At 43.2% G+C, this 26,160-nt stretch overlaps 1 protein-coding gene across 1 annotated transcript in view; it reads left to right on the forward strand.

Annotated features, from left to right (window-relative positions):
* LOC142490337 (V-type proton ATPase subunit S1-like protein) overlaps positions 1-15,039 on the forward strand; it is a 69,882-nt gene extending 54,843 nt beyond the window's left edge. Inside the window, exon 7 of the mRNA XM_075592505.1 lies at positions 14,406-15,039. Coding sequence (XP_075448620.1) covers positions 14,406-14,729 — 324 coding nt within the window. The 3' untranslated portion in view covers positions 14,730-15,039. The remainder of the gene's footprint in view (positions 1-14,405) is intronic.
* The last annotated feature ends 11,121 nt before the right edge of the window (positions 15,040-26,160 follow it).

The raw sequence follows: 26,160 nt of genomic DNA on the forward strand, positions 1-26,160 counted from the left end.
ATCTTTATAAATGTATGTAAAATATAAGTATGATTAAGCAACCTACAAAGAAATGAGAAAGGATATGCATGTAGCTATTTAAAACATCCGATCTGCAATTGACAACATCACTGCCAAATTAAAAACAAAGCCAAATTTAAAAAAAACACATCTCATAAGAGAATAAAGCAAGCACCTATCCAAAGCAGTAAAGAGTAAATTGGTATAAAACTTACTATTGAACTATGTGTACATGAAGCAAATAATATTTACATCATGTACACAATTGCAATCAATGCTCCAAAACAAATACACGCTTGAAAGTAAACATTCTATATAAACAAAACAAGTCGACAATAATAAATTAACAACACACAATTAATGCCATCCGAAAAACATTACAAGCAAATCTAAACAAAAATCCCTATTCAAGATTGGTAGACAAACACAAAACCAGTGCAAAAACAAATTTATTCCTAACTAACACGATCATAAACAATCTAAATGCACCAAATAAGCCACATTAAACCATTAAGGCAGGGTCCCAACATATACCCATGCAATCATAATCATCTGAAATGAAAGAAGTAATTCTACATCACACTGCACACACAAAATAGTATTAAGGGGTTAAGTAACACCACAATATATTTGCTATATGTTGTGGGTGGGTTATGTATAGTTTATTAAAAATTGTTATGTTTCTTGCGGGTGTGTGTATTGTTTTGAATGTGGGTATTGGGGGTAGAGGGTATTGTCCCCAAGGGATGGAGGGTAGGCCTCCTGGTGTGTTGGGTGTGATGGTGGTTATGCCTCACAGGGGTGGGTAGTGGGGTGGGGTGTATTAATGTTAAAGTATTTATGTGTTTTGTAATAATTTTTTTGGGCCACAGACTTGATACTGCAGGCAACACCCGAGGGCCACCGCCAGGCTATAGTACCATTCCTGTGCCTAAAAAAATGACTATGGTTTATGTATAGAAGGGGTTTTTAGGTGTTGTTGGGGGCACAGAGCCTGATTGTGTTGTGTATAGCAATGTTTATTGGGGGCCATTGTCCCCAATAAACATGCTACTGTGACTTAACCCCTTCATTGCCTTAACGGATATCCGCTAACGGATAGCAGCATTACTGTATTTTTATTATTAGTGTACATGTGCAGAGGGTCTCCGGACATGAACCGTGTTGGTTTTATGTCCGGGGACCCCCTGCTTCCCGAGATACAGGCACCTTTATGAGGTGCCAGTATCTCCTATGAATGGAAATGTCCCGTGTCCCCGGACATAAAACCAACGCGGTTCATCTCCGGAGACCCCCTGCACATCTACAATAGTAATCAAATTGTTATGTACACATTTTTTATTTGCCGGTGAGATTTGTGCAGAGAGAAGCGGATCTCGCTCTCTGCTGACAGATCTCGCCAGCGGAGCCCTTCTCACCAGGGCTGTCCATCTCTCTGCCGGATACCTCTCACAGATATGCGCACCTTCCTGCATACTGCGAGGGGAATCCGCCAAAAACATGGAGAGTTTAAAGTATGGCGAATGGCCATTCTCGTAGTTCTCTTCATAGGCCCCCAAATGTTTAAACCATGTAAAAACTGATGTTTTTATTTCCGGTTATGCAATTCTGTGCACTATGCAAATTTTTTATGCACATGAGGCTCACTTTAAAATAACATATTCATTAACTATTCATTAAGCTGAGTTTGCCCATTGTCTGAAAAGTCATGGCCAGATTTCTCGCTGAGGAGAGATAGAGTGGAGCATAGAAAAGTACGTGCAAATGAGATCATTTTTAATGGATACTGCGATACAGCCAGATTTTACATAGCATGAAATTGCATGCCGTTTTGGGGTAATTTTGCATTGACTATATCGATGTTTAAGGAAAAGCATCATAGAGCCTTTTTCAATAAAGTCCGATATAGCCAATTGCACTGTGATTGGCTGAAAACTGCCATTCAAATCGAGGTTGGCTGCTGCCGGTCGCTTCAGACCTTATTGAATTAAGGTCATAGTGACGATTGGAGCTGAAAGAGATTTTACTTAAGGGAACAATAACACATATGTTGTATGGCTTAAGTCAGCGGTGCGCAAACTGGGGGGCGCGACCCCCAGGGGGGGGCGCGAGATTGCCGGCGGGGGGGCCCGGGGTTTAAAGAGGCCCCGTGCACTTCCCAAAGGCACTTAAATTAAGTGCCGGGGGAGCTGCAGGGCCTCTGTAAACCTTTACTTACCTAGGCTCCGGCGGCTTCCATCCTGCGTCGCCATGGCAACGTGACGTCATGACGCCGGAGCGCAGGTAAGTGGGGTGGGGGGGGGGGGGCGCGGGAGTGACGGGACCGCCGGCAGGGGGGCGCAGGTAAAAAAGTTTGCGCCCCTCTTGCTTAAGTCACCATTTTGATGTATGTTTTTATTTCATTTATTTATACAAGTGTATTTAGGATTTTAAGATTTCGTACTGGCAGGCACACAGTTAGTCTTAATGTGAGGTTAACGTTAAGTGACTTAACGTAGCTTTGTTGTTCTGACCCTAAATTAGGTAAATTCATTTTATTGAATATATGCCTGCAAATTGATAAAGCAAAATGTTTATTTTGCTAACATTTATCATAGCCATTGAGGATATTTGTAATCTGTTATCTGCAGGTTACAGCTACTGAGACCAATTAAGCAAATGTTTTGATATATTATTGTAACAGTTTCCCCCACCTGGTGGGAGATTTGGCTATTACTGGTTGTGTGGTGCATGATACCTGCTGGTAACAGAAGGACTGAGTCGTCTGCCGGTACTAGTGGGGACACAGCACTAGGCTTCTGGGGTTCATATCCCCACATATCTCTTTAGCAGTGCAGCGCCTCCATCTGCCGTAGGCTCCAGGAACTGAAGGTGATCTCCCATGGTAGAACTATTACCCTCCCCCCCACCTACCCCCTAATGGTTTATTACTCTTCTGTACACTACAGGAACAACGGCAGGCTTCTGTCCGATACAGTCTCACATCTCCCACTGAAGGATGGTCCCTGGACCTCCACTACAGGCAAAGGGTACCCGCTGCCGTCCTAGCTCTTCCCTGCCTCTCTAGCAGAGACAGAGGTATGGTCCACACTCACTCTTCCCCAAAGGGAAGAGGACTTGAGAAGGCCCAATAATCTGCCTCTCTAATGTGTGACGTTCCTTTCTCAAGTGGGGAAGACACTCACGAATTTGCCTTAAGTACAGCCAGGTGGAGAGCACCAGGTCTGACTAATGATTGGTCATGCCCAGGCCTGATGTCACCGCCTCACACTGTCACTCAAGTGCAGCACCAAGGAGGGGGAAACCCTCATATCAACTACTGCCGAGGCCTGCTTATACCAGGGCTTACTGCAAGGAGGGAAGCAAACTAGTAGCCACAGATGGCATGGCTACATTACAGTATATACTAATTTTTTAGATGAATTTGATTCATTATACTGTAGTTGAATCACTGCAACTGTGATGGTTTGTGAAAACTTAATACACAGGAAAAGGGAACAGCACACTCAAAATGGCCTTAGCATGAGGTGAAAGAAATATTTACGGCATAAGAGCACCTACCTGATGAAAGGCTATGTGGCCTGGAACAAAAGGCGACTGATTTTGAGCTGCAAGTATGTTTTAAGTATTTATTTTACCTGATGCTAAGACTGTGAGTCTCCATTTTGTGTGTGCCCTTATCCTCTTATTGCTTTGTATATATAGAATGAAGCCACACTTTATGGGGTACATGCACCTCTGAGAATCTACTCTGAACTCTCTACACTACGTGGTGATATCTGGGGATGCACCCCACGGTGACTTAAAACTTAATATACACATTTTCTCTAGGTCATTTTAAACCGTATTATCCTCCTGCCTGTCAAACTTCCATTTTAGTGCCATTGTTTGTTGGCTTTGTGCTGTGCATGTTCGTGTTCTTGTATAAAGCACAAAAGCAGAAAACAGAATAGCAGTAGATGACAGGGACAACAACTGAGGTAGCCATGGAGATGCTCTCATTTTAATTTCTATTCATGCTTGAAAACACTAATCATTGAAATAAAAAAAGAAGTGAGGAGCTAAGAAGTTCTAAAAATGTGTATAAGACTCAAGTTATCTTTGCTTAGACTCCTCAAACTAATGTTGTAGACAGGATAACATTTTCAGTCTTGTAAATGTAATTGTTTCCCCTGGTACTTTGGCAAGCATGTCATTTTGAAGAAGATAAATGGGGGTTATTCATTAAACTGCAATGTGCTGACAAGGGCCCTATTGCACGGAAACGCCCATCGAAGTAAATGGTAATTTTCACGTGATAGTACCATGATCGACACTATGGTCGTTGAATGAATAATGCCCATGTATCAAACTGACTGCATTAATACAATGTAGAATGTTATGCTTACCAGGTTAAATACATTTGACACTGTTTTGTCAGAAGAGCTTTGCACCCATGCAATTGATGTAATTGATGCATACTAAATGAATACCAATAATAATAATAACTTTATTTCATATAGCGCTTTTATCCCAATGGGACTCAAAGTGCTTCACAATTACAATATACAGTACAGTAGTGTGTGGTAAGTAGCACAGTATATATGATTTTTACAGGCACAGTCCCTGCCCAGATGAGCTTACAATCTATGGTGAAAGACTTAAAAATGTATCTAAATACCATGTAATCATGAAATATGTTCTTCTCCTCTTAATTCTCTCTGTGCCAAGAGTAACATTTTCAGACAGTGATAACAACCTCCCTTTCCCTTCCCATATTGACTAAGATTGATTTATGTGGGCAGCAGTATTCATCTTATTTGCATACAGAAAAAATTGCGAACTCAGCGTGCAATAGAAATCATCATTAATCAGCTGTAGTGATGCAATTGGGCAGGGCTGAGAGATCATGCATTTCTACGATAAGGTTCATCATTAGGAAACTAATCTAAAAACATCAGAAAATTATGTGACCCCTCTAATGCCTGAGGATACCAACGCTTTGCAAAGAAATGTGTGTACGTACATTGGCTAGCCCTGAAAGCGGGCACACCCTAGGATACAGATTGTATAAATGGAACAAGGAAGGGTGGATGACACTGAAGTGGCAAAAAAAGAGATATGACGAGTAAGATGATATGTAAAATGATTGTAAGAGGGGCCTATGCCCCCCCCACAATCACAGGCATTTAGCCTTAGAATTGTGTGCCACCTAAGGTAGACTGGTAAGGAATGAGATGATGGGAATTGATTTTAGTCTGGGTCTACATAGGGGTTAGGCCTGGAAGTGCGACAAAAAAGGGATCAGCCTGTGGACTCGCTCACAAGGGGTCAATTCTTCAGTAGAGGAATAAACAGAAGTGGAGGAAACCTCCAAGCATTGAGAGATAAAGTGGGAAATGTGAGGTGGATTTCTTATACAGTACTTGGTTAGGATTCTAAGACTTAAAGCAGGAGAAGGTCCATCGGCCCAATTTGTTAATGATGTGAGGGGGAACATTCTTTCTGGAGGCTGATGTAGCAGCAGTTCAGAAGGAGTGACCTGAAAATAAGAAATGATTACAGCTGAATGATACAAATGTTATGAATGCTTTGGTAATCACCGGTTGATAATCATCATGAAGCAGAGGTTGGTTTGGATTTTCGGAAGCCAGATGGGTCTGCAGGAGGTTGAATGCTCTACTGGAAACCATTGGTCATGTATGGGGTAGTAGGGGATCACAATGTCTTTTGACTGGAAATCGTTGTTTGGGTGAGCAAGGTGATGTTGGAAGTGTTTTTGGTTTTTGGCATGATTAAACTTTGAAGTAAGCAGCTGATTTGGCAGAGACTGTAAACTCTCCTGGTATCAGGAATCCAAAGAATGCCACGGTGGTTGCAGGTGAAAATCCTACGTTCATAGCTGGTTTGAAGGTGTATGTAGCTGGGAGGTTGAGAATTTGGGAAAACATTGGACCTTCAATTGTAAAGTGACAATTCGTAACTTATTGAGAGGATTTATGGATACCTTTTAAAAGAAGCTTGATAGATGGCTTTGCCATGATGGAAGGTCTGTCAGGATGATTGATTGCAAAAAGGTGTTGGATGTGTGAGAAGTAAAGCTTCACAGTGCTTGGTGTGATAAAACAGTAGGTGGAGAAAGCCAAAATTATTTCCATGGAGAACGGATGGGATGTGGGTTGTATAAGAGACAAGAAATGTTCTAATTTAGACCAGGCAGTGAATTAAGCTTTCCTGTGCTTCTGACGGACGTTTCCCTGTGTTGGATGGTTTAATTTTGCTTCTTGCAGTATTTTGTGCAACTTGGCTTTACTTGATTCCCTTTTTGTATTGGCATCTGGTAACTTACTACTGGGTACTCACACAGGCAATTCAATAAGTACTGTGGTGGTCTACAACCGTTGGAACGGACCTCTGGACGGGGTTGTCCCCGAAAAGTTTCTCCCCTTGATTTAATATTGTCATTCCCAACCCCTATTTTTTTAGGATTATTATTGCCCCCCCCCCTCCTTGTCCCCCTCCCTCCTTGTCCCCCTCCCGTTTCCTTTTTTTGGGATGCCTACCCTAGTGTGATCCATCCTTTTTACCAGTACCCCTTGTACAGCCCACAGCCACACACTGCAGCCCCCTCTACACCCACAAAACACAATCTGCAACACTCCTCCACTCTCTACAGTCACAAAACACACACATATCATACAGAGCAGCCCCCTCTTCACCCACAACCACACATTGCAGCCCCCTGTAAACCCACAAAACTGCAGACACACACACACACACAAATACCAAAACACACTCTGCAGTCCTCCTCCAACCTCTACACCCACTGAAGACACATACACAATGCAAGCCCCCTCTAAACACACAAAACACACTGCAGACACACATACACACCTACAAAACAGACTGCTACCCCCTCTGCATCCACAAAACACACACCAGCAGCCCCCCCTCTACACCCAATGCAGCCCCCTATAAACCCACACACTGCAGACACACACACACACAAACACCAAAAAAACACTCTGCACCCCTCCTCCACACACAAAACACAAACACTGCAGCCCCCCTCTACACACAAACACACACTGCAGACACACACCAACAAAACAAACTCTGATGTCCCCATCTACACCCACAAAATACACACAACAAAACACTCTGCTGCCCCCTCTAGACCCACAAAACACTCAGCAGACAGGCACAGACACACACACCTTTCTCCTCTGTGTTCTCCTGGGCGGAGCTCTCTGAAGGCAGGGTGGGGGTGGAGTCAGTACCTTTCTGCTGCCTCATATCCAATCAGCTCCCCTGATTGAGAGCTACTTTCACTCTGTGTAGATGAGAACTAAAAACTGAGTTGCTGAAAAACTTGGCAGGGTGCCAAAAATTCCGAGCCATTACAGAATGGATAATGCCCGGAAATTTGTATCAAACTTTTTTATTGGCATCAACACTTACAGACATGGGTACAATAGTGTCATCGGCACATGACTGCATGACTTCAGTAGGTTCAATCTGGTGTTGGCCAATAGGGATTTCTATTTAGGGATAAGGGCGGGGGGAGAAAAAGGGGGGTGGGGGGCATGAGGAGAGAGGGATGGTAGACAAACAGAGGAGGGGGGGATGGGGAGGGAGGGGACGGGGGGAGTAGGGGCTTTCTCGGTGGTCCCCCGTCTCCTCCCACTTCTCTGCCATGAACTAATCCCGTCTGGTCTAGTGGAGGCCTAGGCCCTGCGGCCCTATCCAGGGATCCCAAGTATTCCAAAACTGAGGCATTTTTTTGTGGAGCATGGCTGTGAGCTTCTCCATAGACATTACTTCATCTATCCTCCTAATTACCGTGCTTCTCGCGGGGGCTTTAGTCTGCTTCCAGGCTGCCGCATCCGAGCATCTGGCCGCAGTCAGGATAGATGAGACTAATCTACTCAGCGGCGGGGGCAGGTCATCGAAGGGTTTGCTCAGCACCAAGGCCAATGGGTCCAGGGGGAAGAGATTCCCCGTGGTCTCACGAGCAGCGCCTGGATCATTGCCCAGAACTTCTGGATCTCTGGACATGACCACCAAATATGGGCCATGTCGCCCTTTTGACCACATCCCCTCCAGCACAGGTCAGGTGTGCCGGGGAAGATCTGGTTCAGTCTAGCCGGGGTCAGGTACCACTGGAATAAAATTTTGTAGATATTCTCTTTTGTTACTGTGTGTCACGGTAGCTTATGACAAGATAAAATGAACACCAAATATCTGGGTTGAACTGAACGAGGCTTAGATATAATAAAATATAATTTATTCCTTAAATAAGGTGAACACAGCAATATAGTACAATTAACAGACAAGAAGATAACACTTACTTAGGGTTGGGGGATGGAGAAGTATCCAATAGCAATTCTCCAACAGTCCAGTGACATTCAAGATGGAATCAGAAGCACAACTCCAGCAATCCAGTGACATTCAAGATGGTATCAGAAGCACAACTCCAGCAATCCAGCACAACTAAAAACTGTAGGGTTGACACAGTTTATATACCTGTGCAACCCTATTCTTAACATTGAACACAGCCTATTGGTGAACAATTATCTGTATCCACTCTCTAATGTGGAGACACAGACTAACAGACTAACCCATGCCCTCAGGTAACAATTAAACTGGCAGAGTTTGTTGATTGACTAATACTTAATCCCTAGACATTGGGTAACAATCAAGGCAGTTACTTTTTGATCACCGTGCTTAGGCTACTCAGCCGTCTGCCCTTCATGACTTATTAGCCTAGCAAATGGCGTCTGCATTTTCAGAACAGATCCAAAATAAAATACATATACACTTTAATATCTACACATATTAATAAGTTCCATTCTGGTGGGCTCAGTGGGTCGACCTTTGCCAGTTTTTAATGCCTACAGTGACTTCACATATTGGCCAAATATGAACTCTCTGCGACCTCCAGAACTGGAGATACAGAAATGCACTTTAAAACATTAAAATACATGCTTATAATGAAACATGGGAACTGGGTCTAAGTAAAGGTGAAAAAGACGGCGCTAACTCTATTAGTGTACACTTGTGTTATACAGTGATTAATAATTATAATCAATTGATTAATAAACAATAATGACGTGATAAAACAACGTGCAAACAATGATAAGTTCAAACCCCCTGCTCAAACCCAGCTGGTAGGGACTGGTTCCACTAGTCCCACAAATCATCACTTCTCCAGTTGCAATCCAGGGGAAGCATAGAGGGAAATAGAACAAAAAACAATCTAAGTGCAGACAGTTTTATAACTGGTGTATAAAATCTATGGTGAATCTTGGCTCATATGTGTTGCCTACTTACAAGATGTAAGTCAAAAACAAGCGATTTGACACAATAGTCTCAGCAAGGAGGGTTTCTCAACCAGGGATGTGGGGACTCCAAATCTCAGCTCAGCAGCAATGTGTATGTAAAAGAAAAGATAACCATAGTGCAGACCAGTACTATAAAAAACTCGACTTTATATGGTTAAAAATGAACACTTACAATAAAAACAAGTATTTCATGCGTGTATCACATTCAATGTGATCAAGGAGAGAAAGCTGTTAACTTCAGGCTCACCCACCACCTCCGGTGTGGACTCTGCGTGGGACACCGCTCTCTGGGACTCTCCCCCTCGTGGGCTCCCTCTGGGGTGTGTTGTTCCCGTCCGATTCGTTGCAGACCCACGACCGGAAGTGACGCATCGTTGCAGAACTAGTTGCAGACCCACGACCGGAAGTGACGTATCGCGACCAACCGGAAGTGACGTATCGGAGCCTGCCGGACAGGACAGTCCACCCGAGAGGGAGCTCCAGGCAGAGACCCAAACAGCGTCCTGCAGTACCAACGAATTGGACGGGAACAACACACCCCAGAGGGAGCCCACGAGGGGGAGAGTCCCAGAGAGCGGTGTCCCACGCAGAGTCCACACCGGAGGTGGTGGGTGAGCCTGAAGTTAACAGCTTTCTCTCCTTGATCACATTGAATGTGATACACGCATGAAATACTTGTTTTTATTGTAAGTGTTCATTTTTAACCATATAAAGTCGAGTTTTTTATAGTACTGGTCTGCACTATGGTTATCTTTTCTTTTACATACACATTGCTGCTGAGCTGAGATTTGGAGTCCCCACATCCCTGGTTGAGAAACCCTCCTTGCTGAGACCATTGTGTCAAATCGCTTGTTTTTGACTTACATCTTGTAAGTAGGCAACACATATGAGCCAAGATTCACCATAGATTTTATACACCAGTTATAAAACTGTCTGCACTTAGATTGTTTTTTGTTCTATTTCCCTCTATGCTCCCCCTGGATTGCAACTGGAGACATGGGAACAGGGGAACATACATTTTCAAGGTACAACAAGGTGCAAACCTCATCCCTGGACCGCAGTCCAGTTAACCCCTTGTCTCTCTGGTGAGGTCAGGGGATGGCCATGTGGGGTGCAACCCCTTTAATACGGGCCACCCCCTTTCTCCCTCTACACTGGGCAGATTGAAGTATTTGCAGTCAGCTCCCAGATGTCCTCCCAGTCGTCAGTCTCTATTTGTATATTAAGGTCCTCGGACCATTTTTGCATATAGTGCTGGGTCGGGGGGTCTGGTGCTGACTCTATCCCGCTATAGATCTCGGATATCAGACCTCTTTGGTAACTGCCTTTACTGCATAGGGTTTCAAATCTAGTTGGTGGGGGGAACTTGGAAGTTTGGGAGAGTGATAACAGGAAATGCCTGATTTGCAGGAACTTGAACAAGTGAAGGTTTTGAAATTAATATTTGTCTCGTAGTTATTGGAAGGATAGAATCTCTCCATTCTTCAGCAGATCGGCAACCAGCTTTATACCAAGACCCTGGAATTGGTCAAATTGTCTTTTAGAAAACCCAGGCGTGAAGTTTGGTTTTCCGAAGATAGGGGTGAGTTGAGACGGGGGGGCTAGCAGGCCATGCTTCCCTTTGCTTTTGAGCCATACGTCCCACGTGCACCTCATTGCTCCTAGATCAAACCTCCGCGGCCCTCCTTACCTTCCTCCCGGGGACCACAGTAGGACCTGAAGAGTGGATGGAGCTGCATAATGTGATTCTATCTCAAGCCAGCAGGTGGAGGCCGGGTCGTAATTCCAAACTACAGCCTACTTCAGCTGAGCCGCGAGATAGTACCTGACCACTTCGGGGACCCCCAGACCCCCCCTCGTTTTTGGGGAGAGCATCACCGATCTAGGGACTCTCGGTCTCCTATCATTCCAGATGAATTGGAACATAAGCGCCTGAATATTTTTCAGAGCTGTTAGTGGGACGACTACGGGAGGGTTTGGAAGAAATAAAGTAATCTCGGAAGGACATTCATTTTGATCGCGACTATTCTTCCAAACCATGATATTTGGAGTGGGGGTAAGGGGGGGGGATGCGTGTGCTGAGACCATGGGGGGGGGGGAGCAGGGGTTCAGAGAGATACCACTGTTGGTTACATTATTTACCCTACGCTTACACATGTGATTAATACATTTAGCCTCTGATTACTTCGATGAAGAACAATGCATTTTAGTGGGTTAGATTTGAGACATTGTAGATGCCTACTCAATTTACAGAGCTAAAATTAAGGAGTTTGGATGCAGGGGGCGGCTGGGGGATGGCCATAACGAGTGGAGGAACCTCTAGAATTGTGCTTATGGTGGAGACAGTGGAAACTATCAGGGCAACATCTTTTCACTGACATGGGGAGGGAGGATGGGATAGTCATATACAACCTGATCTTCCTGGACCGTAGAGAGGTGGATCATTTACGGCGATTCTGTGTCCGGGGAAAGTGGGGGGGGGGGTTTAACCTTTCTCACTTGTAAGGGGGGTAGTCCAGAGATATGAGCCCAGGGCATCTTGTACGCCTCGATCTCGAGAGCCGTTGGAGCTTCTGGGAGGGACATCTAATGGTGCGGTAGTCCGGGAGTCCTCCGCAACCGGTGCAGGCCTGCAGCCGTCTCGTGGGTGCAAAGAGGTCCTTCAGATGTCGGGAGTGGACAGGAGAGGGGTCGACCCAGCTTGTGCCGAGTCGTTCAGGGAAAAAAAAAAAGTAGGTACTTGTGCGCGGTGATGTTTGGGAGCGTGCGGGGGGCTCGAGGGGGAAGGGCGTGGGGGTGGTATTCGGACCCGGGAAGAGAGGGCGGGCCGGGGGAGGGGGAGATGGGGGCGCAGGTTGGAAGAAGGATGGAATCAGGGAGGGAGAGAGAGAGGGTGGGGGAGGGAGAGAGAGGGTGGGGGAGGGAGAGAGAGCGGGTGGGGGAGGGAGAGAGAGAGGGTGGGGGAGGGAGAGAGAGAGGGTGGGGGAGGGAGAGAGAAAGGTGGGGGTGGGAGTGGGGGGTGGGAAGTAGAGGATGCGGTGACAGGCCAGGGAACGAGGAAATTAGTTAGAAGAGTGGTGCTTTGTTGGGAGGCAAATTTTCTAGTCTAGTTGCAGGTCTGGATCAGTTGAGGGAGGAGGATGCAGGAACAGAAGCCTTCATTCCGCTGGTCTTCCTTTGGGGGAGTGGGGGACCGGGGAGTCTCGGCTGGATGTTGGTGAGGCGGGCATTTTGTGGAAATGATCAGCGGGGGCGACTCCTCAAAGGGCATTGGGGAGGTGCTGTGGTTTTGGTTGGTGGTTTTAGGCTTTAGTCGGTAGCACAGGGAAGCCTCTGGTTGGCCAGCCGCTCTGAGACCCGTGGAACCTCCGCCTCTCCGTAATGTGCTGCGGTCTTGGAGGTCATTCTGCGATTCTGCTGCAGGCTCAGATGCAGGCTCAGCCCCAGCGCTTTCAGAAATGACAGAGAGTCCTCAGGTCTGGAGATGGTGTGATAGCGGCCATTCTTCAGGACAATCAATTTAAAGGGGAAGCCCCAACGGTAAGTGATGCCGCGTTCTTTTAGGATATTAGTGAGGGGCTTCATCTCTCTCCTCTTCTCAATAGTGGCCCTCGACAGGTCACTGAAGATTTGGAGTGCATTATCCTCTATTTGGAGGTCTTCTGCCCTCCTGCTTGCGGCCATGATTTTCTCCTTGGCTGAGTACATGTGAAGTTTTACGACCACATCTCTGCGCCGGTTTGGGTCTGTGGGTTTGGGGCTCAGTGCCCTGTGTGCCCCATCCATCTGGAGGTCATGGTCAGATATTTCTGGGACCAGGAACAGAAATAATTTGCGGAGGTAAGTGTGGAGTGTGTTGGAGGTGACCGTTTCTGGTATGTTCCTTATTCTTAGGTTTTGCTTTCGGTCTCTATTTTCCTGGTCTTCCATGGCATCTCTTAGTTCAGAAACCTCTTGGCCTAATCTGATCACCTCGTCTTCCGTTGCGGATTGTGAGCCTATCACATCTGTGATTTTACGCTTCAGCACGTCAGTGCGTTTCGTGAGGCCGTTTATATCTGTTCTCAAATCCTCCAGGGCTGTGTTCAGGTCTTTTTGAAATTCTCTTCTCATCTTGTGGAACAGGGATTCAAAATATTGCTTGTTGAGGCCGAGTTCTTGCAGCTCTAGGGTGTCTGGGTCGATAGCTGCATCCATGTGTGCAGCATGGGCTGCTTCTTCGGCGCCATCTTGGGAGTCGCCGCTCGGTTCTAAGGGGCGATGCACAGGGGCAAAGTACTTAGTGACCCCCTGGCCCTGGTTTCCTTTTGGCTTGGCAGACATCTTCCTCACTTTATGGGGTGCTTCCCGTGCGTTTGTTGGGAGATTTTTTGTGGTGTAGATCGCTCGTTCTGGCGGGTTGTTTGCGAGGGTCAGGAGCTCCACAACTACCTGACCATGCTCCTCGACGTCACCGGAAGTCTCTCTAATGCCCGGAATTTTAACCAATCAGAGAGCAGGAATTTCAATAATGCCCAGAATTTACTAGCTTTAGCCTATACTATTATATAACACCATGCATACAGAATCTCTTTGGCCCTTATTCAGTAAGATCTGAAGTGATAACTGTATGTACTGTACATACTGTAGCAGATCACACGATTATTATTGAATAAGGGCATTACGCTGGGATTCACTAAGCCGTGATGCGAGGTATCGCACCTCAATTCGGTGTTAATTGCCATTCAAGTCAATGGTAGTTAACGCTTGATCAGGATGTGATATCCCACATCACGGCTTAGTGAATTCCAGTCTGAGTTACTTGCCATTTTTTTTTATACCTGTTGATGTGTAAAATGTTTTTCTTTCCTTTCTCCTATTGCTTGACAAGAACAAAATTACAATTAAATTTAACACAGGGGTGTGTGTGTGTGTGTGTGTGTGTGTGTGTCTATATGTGTATATATATATATATATATATATATATATATATATATATATATTATACACTAGCTTAATTAAAAGTGTTAAGGTACTGTGAGAAAGTAAAAAAAGCAATAAAGTCTGAAATATAAATATATATATATTTTATTTTTATTACAGATACAAGGGTTCAATGTTGAAGAAAAACAATTTGCATACGCCAAAGATTGTGCAACTTACTTTTCACCAGCTATTCTCATGGGCCTTGCTATGTCCCTTATCCTATTGCTAGTCCTGGCCTACGCACTCCATATGCTGATCCATCTCAAATCAATTGACAGACACTATCAACGAAAAAGTCCCTCGGATTTCTCTAAAACAAAAGGCAATTATCTTGAAGAGGAGAGGGAGCCCCTGAGAGGCAGTCTACGTGAATGCTATGAACTAAGACACCAAGAGTATTGCAGACTTCCCATGCAGCAGTGTGCATCTGTTTCTCATTAGCTTTAACATTCACCATTGTTTCCCTTTTGTGTAATTCTATGTTATTTTGATTTCATACTAAGCACAATTTCCAAGAAATGAATCCCCAGATAAAAAGGTTATAAAATAAACTCTTTTGCAACAAAGTATCTCTGGAGACGGATGGCCTCACATCATTGTTGTGAAACCTCAGAAAACTTAGTCATGTGAAAAACGTGAGCAGTGAAAAGTGTTTCGAATTTTCAACAATGTAGCAATTGTTGCCCAATATACTGTATGTAGTGGATGTAATAGCCTACGGATAAAAGGAATAAAGATAATATAGAAACTATTAAGAATCCTCGACTCAGTATTTCATTTTGGATTGTATATTTGATTGTCAAAGTATAAAAAAGGTTTTTCATCATTATTAATATAAAAGAGTGGACAAATGTCAATTTGATGCAACAAATACAGGCTCAGATGCACAAAGCTCAGTTAACACAGGGTTCATAATGTCATGTTATCAAAATCGTTAACAGAAGTTATTTACCCTGAGGTTAACCCAAAACCACAGAGCTAATTATATGCAAAAACTAAGGCCGTTACTGATCTCATTAGAATCAGGTTAACATCATGTTAAGTTAGCACTGCCTTGCGGTAGTTTAGCAGAATTCACGTTACACCTCTTATCACCTAAAAGTGGCCACCTCCAGAAACTGAAATATGGGGTTTGCTGGAGAGAGGGAAAGAGACCTATTGTACTAGAGTCCCAAGTGCTATATCTATCTATCTATCTATCTATCTATCTATCTATCTATCTATCTATCTATCTATCTATCTATCTATCTATCGATATAGCACTAGAGACTCTAGTAAAGAAATGAGTACATCATTCCCTAACATTTCCTATGAATAGAACCTCAGTCACTTCTGGCATCATTTACACCAAAGGGCTGACAAACTGATTAGTAACCTAGTTAAAACAAGGCACAAGTAATAAAAAATGTAGTCCAGGCAGAACAGAACATCTAACCTCCTCATACCTTTCACTATGCATGTTGAAATTTGGAAGGATTAATGGTCTGGTTCAATAATATTGTCAGATATTCTTACTGTATTGTATCTTTTGATTTTGTCATGTAGCTTGTTTTAAATGTTTAACTCAGTATATTTTTGAAAGTGCAGTTAGAGCTTACTTTATTGTTAGTGGTTTAACCTTCATGTTTTTCGTTGGTTTTTAATTAAAATAAGTTGAATCCCAATAATATCGGTCTGCGCTGCTCGATTTAAAAACCAAAAACAAAATTCACATGGAGTTGGTTGGTCTCCCAATACTGCCCTGCACTGAGAGACAATGCTGCACACCCATTCTCTCCCAAAGTTCGATTACAGGATGGAAAAAATACGTTCGGGTGAAGCTAACGTGAACCAATAATAGAGGTGACTCATTTTCTCACTGGCAGGAAATGCTAGGAAATGCCACCTTCTTTTAAAAAAAATGAATGTCGTCTAAACATGATGTCTCCTAGTATAGGATCACTGCAGCCCAGCTCTCCACTGTGAGAAAACATTGTTCAGATTTTCTTTTTCTTTTTTACATTCATGTTGCCTTTTTCCTATTGGAAGCCACAAGATGGCAGTGGTGCTCAAGAATTAAAACAGCATTTTATATTATTAAATCAACTACTCTACGTTTTTTTTATGTTCTTTTTGTACAGACTCTTTTTAGCTACAGTGCCTACTTTTACTTGGTCCTTTATATTTGAAATAGAAATACAATAGAATAGAATAGAATACAATACAATAGAATACAATAGAATACCTGCTTTAAATAGGGCAATCGACAGGGATAGAGTCAGAGCTGCTGGGCAGGGTTAGGTGACCAAGGTGGCCTGGCCAGATAAACAGTATTAGGGAATCACTGTGGGGCATGTTGTGCCCCTCCTGCACCATGACCCCTTAAATCAAGCTCTATGATCTCCTAATCATGGTTGTCCTAAGCAGTGGTTGAAGTGACTTACAAAAAGTAGTGGTACTGTTCCAGAGGTGCAAAAAAATCCAAATCTGTTGAGCAACTGGACCAGGATGCTTGGTTTCTATTTTAGAAAGATAGATTAATAAAACAAGTATGGTATGAATAGAGAAAGGTTAGGACACTTTCTAAGATAAATCTATTTTTTTCTTCTTCTGTAAAATGGAGGTGGAATGGTAAGTTTGGTAATAATGTACTCGCAGTATGTACATTAAAAAGTAGTGTTACTTTGTACAACTCAGTACCGTCACACTTGTAACACTGATATTAATGTGCTTGTCTTGTTTCTACTCTTACTAGTGTAACGGTGTTTCCCCCACCCGGTGGGAGATTTGGCCATTACTATGTATGCGTTGCATGATACCTGCTGGTAAACAGGAGGGCTGAGTCGTCCGCCATGGTAGTGGGGACACAGGATCATGTTTCTGGGGTACATTACCCACATATCTTTAGCAGTGCAGCGCCTCCATCTGCCGTAGGCTCCAGGGAACTGAAGATGATTTCCCGCGGTAGAACCGATTACCTCTCCCCCCAGTAAGATCACACACCAGGCCAGAGGTATATTAACAGGAATGGGTTATTGTCTCTCTTTGTGCAGCACAGAACACGGCAGGGTTCTGCCCAGTACTGCAACTGTCAGCTACTCACTGAAGGATTGTTCCTGGACCTTCACTACAGGCCAAGGGCACCCACAGCAGTCCCAGCGCTTCCCTGCCCCTCTATCAGGGGCAGAGGTATGGTACACATTCACTCTCCCCCAAGTGGAAGAGGACCAAAGAAGGCCCAATAGTCAGGCTCTTGGCTGTTTGACCTGACCCTCTCAAGCGGGTAGAGGCACTACTAAATTTGGGGCAGCACAGCCCTTAAGTACAGCCAGGAAGAGGGCACCAGGCCTGTCTCATGATTGGTCATGCCCAGTCCTGATTTCACCGCCGCCCGCTGTCACTCAAGTGCAGCACCAACTATCAACTACTGGCAGCCTGTAGTTGTACCAGGGCTTACTGCCAGTTCAAGGGCAGAATAGTAGCCCCATGTGACCTGGCTACACTAGATTCCCCACTGCATCAGCACGGCAGAGCATATCCCCTACCGTAGTCCACCTGCAGTGTCTGACCTCCCACTTTTTTGCTACTCCGCATCACCTTTCTCCTCACCAAGCCTCCTGCAGACCTACAGTAATTTACCACACCTCACTCACGAAATTCACCATTGGCTCCGGCTGATACAGTATAGAAAAAGTTCCTTACTCCCATTGTGCGTCTCCATAGAACATGACCATCTTGGCAAATTCTGTACTTTCTGTGGCCCACACTGAGTTATCCCCCTCACCTCTTAGACTTCAATCTTGGGCTAAGCGGGATGTCTATTCAAATGGTTTTGTACTGGAACCCATAAGCTGTGTGTGGAGATTGTCAGTACTGTATGATGGTCCAGATATTTAATCCCCTGCTTGTGAAGGATCTACTGGACATACTGCCACAGGTTTCCTTAAGTTTTAACACTGCTTATTTTAGAGCTGCCACATAGGAAACATTAAGATTTGGGAAAATGCCAGGACATACCCTGTATTTTATTGGGTATCCCTGCTCCACTCTAGCCCTGCTCTGTGCTCTGCCATACTGCACTCTATTCCCCATTCACTCTCACTGCAGCTTTCTCACTTGCTTTTTCTGCTTCAAGACTTTAGGGGGCTGCCAGGGAGTGACTTACAGTTTGGAGTGCTACATGCCACAAATCTATCTTCTATTTTCCAATTACCGCTGACTAACCTATTCCAAATATGAAAGGGTATACAGTTACAGTAGTGCACTTTTTTGTGACTTTGCGTAATATGAATTTTAATATGTGTAAATTTGCATCTCCCTTTCCTTACGCTTTGAATGTGCATATTGTTGCAATCTTGTAGAACACAGTGAGATTTTTTTTTCAGAGGCAAACTTAAAATGACGAAAACAAGAAAACGAGCGCAAAAAAAAAAGTGAATATAAATAGGATACTTATAGTCCCAATTTAAAGATGTAGGCAGAAACTGGTGGGTGCAGCAGAGGGTGATAAGTGGGTTCTTACAATGACGAATAACAATATTTAGTTTCCTGTGCTGTATTGTTTAAGATTTATTCACCTAAGTACGTTATGAAAGAATATGTTGTCTAATTATTTTTTAATCTTTTTACTTGCATATTGATTTTCTTTCAAAAGAAAATTGGGTTATTCTTGAAAAATATGCAGACGATTTAATTCAATTCTGCATCCAATATATGTCATGCAAATAATGTTAGAAAATCAGGGACAACTTATGTTTCAAAAGTAAAGTAAGTAAATTGCAATATTACAGAACAGCACCAACCATATCAATAGAACATTCTGGACAAACTAACAATACATACAGTAACAAAAATCCTATGTGCACGACCAATGTTTCTGGTTTCTAAGGGTTCACTTATCAAATTCAGATGAGTTTTATTGTATATTTTCACCACTTTACACCATGAAGAATTAGACCTAAAGACAAAAGATCTGAAGAAAACAAGACTATATTCTTATTCATAGGATGGGCAGCAGTCTCACTCAATGGAGAGAGACGATGCAGTCTCATCCACTGGTGGGAACAAGTAAGTATTACTCATTAGGATGGGGTAGTCAGTCTCATGTGATTGGGAGAAATGAGTCCTACTTATTGGGAGGGAGCAGTCAGCCTCATTAATCAGGGGGATAACTCAATCTCAGTCACTTGGGGAGGCAGTCTCAATCACTGGAGTGGAACAGTGTTACTCACTGAGTTGGGAGCAATACAGAAGAGGGGAGAGATAAATCAGTTCTACTGATGGGGTAGAGGGACTGTCCTTCCTATTTCTCACCATTTCCCAATGTCCTCTTGTATTGACTACAGTGCCCTTCTAAATACCCCTTTGCCAAACTGTACCCCCTTGTGTAGATCCATTGTTCCATGCAGTCTTCTTTCCTGTTCCCTATCTCTGGAAACCTCAATACCATATTAAGACCTCCAATTGCTCTTTCAAAGCCTCTCTTGGTCCCTTTTACTAGCGCTTTCTACAAACTCAGTCTGGAGAAGTACAACATCTTCCAGCATTCAAGAAGTGTGTGGAGGTCAATTAATTAGAAATCTCGCTCCTTGAGTGGTGGAGCTCCTACTCGTGTCCCAACCCACTCCTGCTTCAACTCTGTAGGGGAAAGTTTTATTGGATATGTGTGTGTGGAATCAAATATTTGTCAATTTTGAATTCCTGTTGCTGACCACGGACTGTGACCCCGACCTCGCTGTCTTCCACTTGCCCTGACCTCCGCTTAACTCCTCGACTTTGCACCTCTGCGGCCAGCCCTGACCTCTATCTGTTCCCTGGACTTTGCAACTCTTCCGCCAGCCCTGACCTTGCTTTCATACTGACTACGGATACTCTTACAGAACTCTGTCCCTGGGTTGTGGTCGGTTTATTTGTATCCCTACCTCAGCCCTGCAGGTCCGCCTCCTGATTTGAGATGAGCACCGTCACACAAGACACACAAATAAAATGTAGACATGATTTACAAAGCTTTTACAATGTATTTTCAAATAAAAGTGTTAATTGAACCAATGGCAGTTGTATCTGCACAAATAGGCACAGTATCTAAACGTTTGCATCAGAAACAAATCAGAAACACAACTTTGTCTCCATGCAATGCAGTATCAACAAATTAAAGTAAATAAGGCACCTGGCTCTGATGGCATACATCCAAGAGTTCTCAAGAAGTTAAGTTCAGTAATGGCCAAACCACAAGATTTGCGTAAAGCAGATATGGTGTTTATATTTAAAAAGGGAGCTAGATTACAACCAGGGAATGACCGTCCTTTAAGCCTGACTTTAATAGTGGGAAAACTACTTGAAGGTTTAATACGGGATAATATTCAGGAATACCTAATGGAACATAGTAATATCAGCATGGATTTATTGTAGACAATAAACACACAGATAGCAAGATTGGGCATCTTTGTTTGTTATTTATTGTAGACAGTAGGGGAGCGCAAATCAAATGGTGATGCATGCAAAAAAAAAAATACAATATAGTGCAATAACGTTACAACGTGGGTGGTGTTTTTCTTTGCTGAAGAAATCTTTAAATTCAGAACTCACATTCTCTCAAAAAATAAAGTGCATTTCCAAAACGGTGGCAATATATGAAGTAGGGTATTCCGTAGATCAGTCTGTGATTTCACTGAAATCAATGTGTCAGTGGCAGTGCATGGATATGGAATGAGAAACCAAACATAGTGCAAACCAATAGTAGTAACAACTTTATCTAATGAAAACATATAGATGTACACTTGCATCATAAAAAACAATTACAGGCACATAATAAAAGCGAGTGCTGCTCTCAGGTTCTCACCACCCTCTTTCGCTCGGGTCTCCCAGCCGTCGTGTCACGGTTCCTGGTGCGGTTCCTGGTGCGCTACTGGTCTTTGATACAAAAGGATTCTTGATGCAGTCGATAAGGGCAAGGTGAGGTCAGCAGAATACTGGCAGTGACTCTACGCGTTTCTCATACATTGCTTCATCAGGAGTCGTGGGTTTGCTTTCAGGCTCTCCTCTAAATCTAGCACTCACTGTGGAAAGAAAAAGGTGGATAATTGATCCATGAGAATCAAAATATATCTACAATAGGTCAAATGACCAGAGGCTAACTATCAGCTGACATATAATTCGTATATGTCCACATAGGACTTAAAAGAGAAAAAAAACAATAACATTTTAATAAACTGTTTCAATAGACTGTTTCAATTATGAATACATAGGTGTTTAATTCATGCAGTTCTCTGTGCCTTTTGTGTGAGAGACACCCTCTGAAGGTGTATATGAGTAGAGGTGTATGGTTACTGCCTCTTTATTTGGTGTTGTGGGTCTCTTATAGGTATATATACCACACTTACCTTCTCACTGCTGCACCATTTATTGTTCTAATATGATGTTGTTATAATTACTCATTACCTCTACCACCTATTTATCTGCCTAGGTTGCCTTATGATTTGGAATATGAGGTACACGCATACCCCGGTTTAAGGACACTCACTTTAAGTACACTCGCGAGTAAAGACATATCGCCCAATAGGCAAACGGCAGCTCACGCATGCGCCTGTCAGCATGTCCTGAACAGCAATACCGGCTCCCTACCTGTACCGAAGCTGTGCTCAAGCGGGGAGACTATAGAGCCTGTTACACATGCGTTATTTACATCAGTTATGCACGTATATGACGATTGCAGTACAGTACATGCATCAATAAGTGAAAAAAAGGTAGTGCTTCACTTTAAGTACATTTTCGCTTTACATACATGCTCCGGTCCCATTGTGTATGTTAATGCGGGGTATGCCTGTATATATTTACCACACATACAGTATCATGGTTTTCGTCTCTGATGAAGATTTTTAGTACATTATATGTTCACTTGTTTATTATTAATGTTTATTAAATTGTTGTTTTTCCACTTTTTAGTCTCATGTGGACATATATGAGTTATATGTCAGCTGATGGTTAGCCTCTGGTCATTAGACCTATTGTAGAGATATTTTGCATATCATGGATCAATTATCCTCATTTTTCTTTCCACAGTGAGTCCTAGATTTAGGATCTTTTTGGGGTTCTTCTTGAACCTACCTTGTTAAAATTATAACGATTTGTCCTATTGCACCCTGTTATACTTTATTATTGATTTAGTATTACAGTAGGCTGAGCGGTCTTCACAAGTGGTTTTCTACTCTTAATATCACATACTCTGCCCTGATTGGTTGATGACTTCCCTAACAACATATGTGATAGGACAGCAGGAATGCTATAACACCGGAAATAATTATTTATTTATAAAATATTTTACCAGGAAGTAATACATTGAGAGTTACCTCTCGTTTTCAAGTATGTCCTGGGCACAGAGTAAAACAAATAATACATGGTTACAAGTATAGTTACATAAATGAACAGGGTATACAAAACATTGCGTGCACATTTAAAGAAAATATATATTATGAGCGTATGAAACAGTTACAGACCAGGTTAAAATGTGAGACAGCCTTAGATTTGAAAGAACTTAAACTGTGGTGGATGTGAGAGTCTCTGTTAGGTTGTTCCAGTTTTGGGGTGCACGGAAGGAGAAGGAGGAACGTCCGGATACTTTGTTGGGCCTTGGGACCATGAATAGTCTTTTGGAGTCTGATCTCAGGTGATAAGTGCTGCAAGTGGTAGGGGTGAGTAGCTTGTTCAGGTAGCTGGGTAACTTGCCCATGAAGAATTTAAAGGCAAGACAGGAAAGGTGAACTTTGCGCCTAGACTCTAGTGTTGACCAATCTAGTTCTTTGAGCATTTCGCAGTGATGTGTGTTGTAGTTGCATTGGAGAACAAAACGACAAATTGAATTGTAGAGGGTGTCAAGTTTGCTAAGGTGGGTTTGAGGAGCCGAGCCATATACTATGTCTCCATAGTCAATAATTGGCATTAGCATCTGCTGTGCGATACGCTTTCTGACCAGGAGACTTAGGGAGGATTTGTTCCTGTAAAGTACCCCTAGTTTGGCATAGGTCTTAGTTTTCAGGGTATCAATGTGCATCCCGAATGTTAAGTGGGAGTCAAACCATAAGCCCAGGTATTTAAAACTAGTGACAGGGGTTAGGGTGGTGTTAGTGTTGGTTCTAATCAGGAGCTCAGTCACTGGAAGCTTTACAAATTTAGTCTTGGTCCCAAATACCATTGTTACAGTCTTGTCAGTGTTTAAAAACAGTTTGTTTTGGGAAATCCAGTTTTCGAGTCTCAAAAAGTCAGACTGAAGTATGTGTTGAAGGTCAGAGAGGCTATGGCTGTGTGCATATAGGATTGTGTCATCTGCATACATGTGTATTGAGGCTTCCTTACAAGCTGTGGGAAGGTCATTAATGAACACTGAGAAGAGTAGGGGCCCCAGAACAGAGCCTTGCGGGACACCACAGGTGATATCCAGGGGGTTGGAGTTAGAGCCTGAGATGGACACATGTTGGGATCTTCCTGATAGGTAGGACTGAAACCAGTTTAAAGCATGTTTCCCTATTCCAGAGCACTGGAGTTTGTTAAGCAGGATAGCATGATCAACTGTGTCAAAAGCCTTGGCAAAATCTAGGAATACTGCACAAGTGAGTTGTCCCCGTTCCATTCCACACTGGATTTCATTGCAAACTTTTAGCAGGGTAGTTACAGTGGAGTGTTTGGGACGAAAGCCAGATTGGAATTGGCTAGGGAAATTTGTCTTGGTATAGAAATCGCTTAATTGGGAGTGGACACATTTTTCCATGACTTTGGATAGGATTGGGAGAAGGGAGATTGGTCTGTAGTTTGAGACAGTGTTTTTGTCCCCACTTTTGAAGATTGGGACAACTCTGGCAGTTTTCCAGGTTTTAGGGATAAGGCCTGCAGACAGGATAGAGTTGACTATGGACGCAATTGGTTTGGCAATGGCTGGGGCACCAAGTCGTAGGAACCTAGATTAATTAATTAATTAATAATAGATAATAGCTATCTATTTCTATTGTGAAAGCTATAAAACATAGATAAAGCTCACATATCTAACTGATAATCGGAGAGGTGCTAGAGGACAACAAATAAAAGAATGTGGAGACATCTCACATCCTCCAAAAATAAATAAATAAATAAGTGTAACACTAACTAATTCAATCTATAAAGATACTTAAAAACAATCACAACGCATAAAGGGTTTCACTCATAGGGGGTGATGCACTAAGCAGTGATAAGTGCTTTTAAGTGAGATAAAAAGCCATTATAGCGTGATACTGCCTTCTGTGAGATTCACAAAGCAGTGATAAGTGCTTTTAAGTAGCCATTATAGCAGGTTACTGCACTGTTATCACTGCTTTGTGAATCGCACAGCAGACAGTATCACGCTATAAAGACAGTTATCTCACTTAAAAGCACTTATCACTGCTTTGTGCATAGCACCCAGAAAACCCACTTATCACTGCTTAGTGCATAACCCCCATAATGTGAATAGGTAGTGAATGAGATGATGGCATGGAAGAGAAGGAGAAAAGAGCACGCATTAATATGATGAATATAATCTTAGTCAAATCTTACAATAAAAAGTAAATATATAAAGGTAATATACAAAATTACACTCAAAAAAAGAAAAAAGAGATTAAGAAAAAAAAAACAGGCAAACTTAATAGCATGTAACACCATAAAAAATATATCATAAAAATTATCAATAAAAATATGATTAAATCTTTAAGTAGATGCATAAAAATGTGTGTAATCATAAAAAGGATGCTACGTCGACATTAAGACCCCCATGACTCATGGATTTTATCCTGTGGATTCAGAATGTCTCTCTTTGGGATAGAAGAGATGGAGCAATCACAGGGACAGAGTTGAAGTAGGCTACGTGTGTCCCTGTGATTGCTCTGTGCTTGCCGTTCCAAAACTGGGATCGATCGAACCCGGAAGTGATGCGGCTTGCCGTCGGAAGTGACACGACACTTTACAACAGCCAAGCAGATCGTGAACGACCGAGCCACTCACCTATAATTTTTATGTGTCTATGCTACATTGTGCAAATAAATACTATGCTGAGACCATTTGCCATCTATTTAAGCTGAAGATTCCAAATCACATCTGTGTACCAACCGCTGTCTCTTTACTGGGAAAGTGTGAGTCCCCATTTCTGTTGATACCTAGATGTAATTTCTTTTGGAAGATACTACACTATATAAATGATTTTTTTCCACATATGGTGATATCTGCGCACCCCAAAAGCTACATCTGAAGGTCACATACCAGGCAGGAGGTATAACAACAGGAACTGTTTATTGTCCTCACTGTACAGCACAGTAACAAGGCAGGGTTTTGCCCAATGCAGTCTCTCAGTTACCCACTGAAGGATGGTCCCTGGACCTTCACTTCAGGCCAAGGGCACCCGCAGCAGTCCCAGCTCTTCCCCACCCCTCTAACAGAGGCAGAGGTATGGTACACACTCACACGCCCCCGGAGGGAAGAGGACCAGAGTAGGCCCAATAGTCAGGCTCTTGGCTGTGTGACCTGCCCCTCTCAAGTGGGTAGAGGCACTACTAAATTTGGGGTGGCACTCCTCTTAAGTACAGCCAGTAGGAAGTCACCAGGTCTGTCTCATGATTGGTCAAGCTCATGCCGGATGTCACTGCCTCCCGTTGTCACTCAAGTTCAGCTCCTTGGAGTGGGAAAACCCCAAATAAACTACTGGCAACCAGATATTACCAGGGCTTACAGCCAGTACAAGGGTAGAATTGTAGCAATCAAGTGACTTGGCTACAGATCTATGCAAGCATGCTGTAGCCTGCGGACCTGTTCTGTCCGGCAAAAATAAAGAACTGCCAAGTTATTGTTTGTATAAAAGTCTCTGATGCCCTTTTCCATTATCAACCTCTATCTCAAGAGC

This window comes from Ascaphus truei, chromosome 1 (assembly GCF_040206685.1).
Source record: "Ascaphus truei isolate aAscTru1 chromosome 1, aAscTru1.hap1, whole genome shotgun sequence".
NCBI lineage: Eukaryota > Metazoa > Chordata > Amphibia > Anura > Ascaphidae > Ascaphus > Ascaphus truei.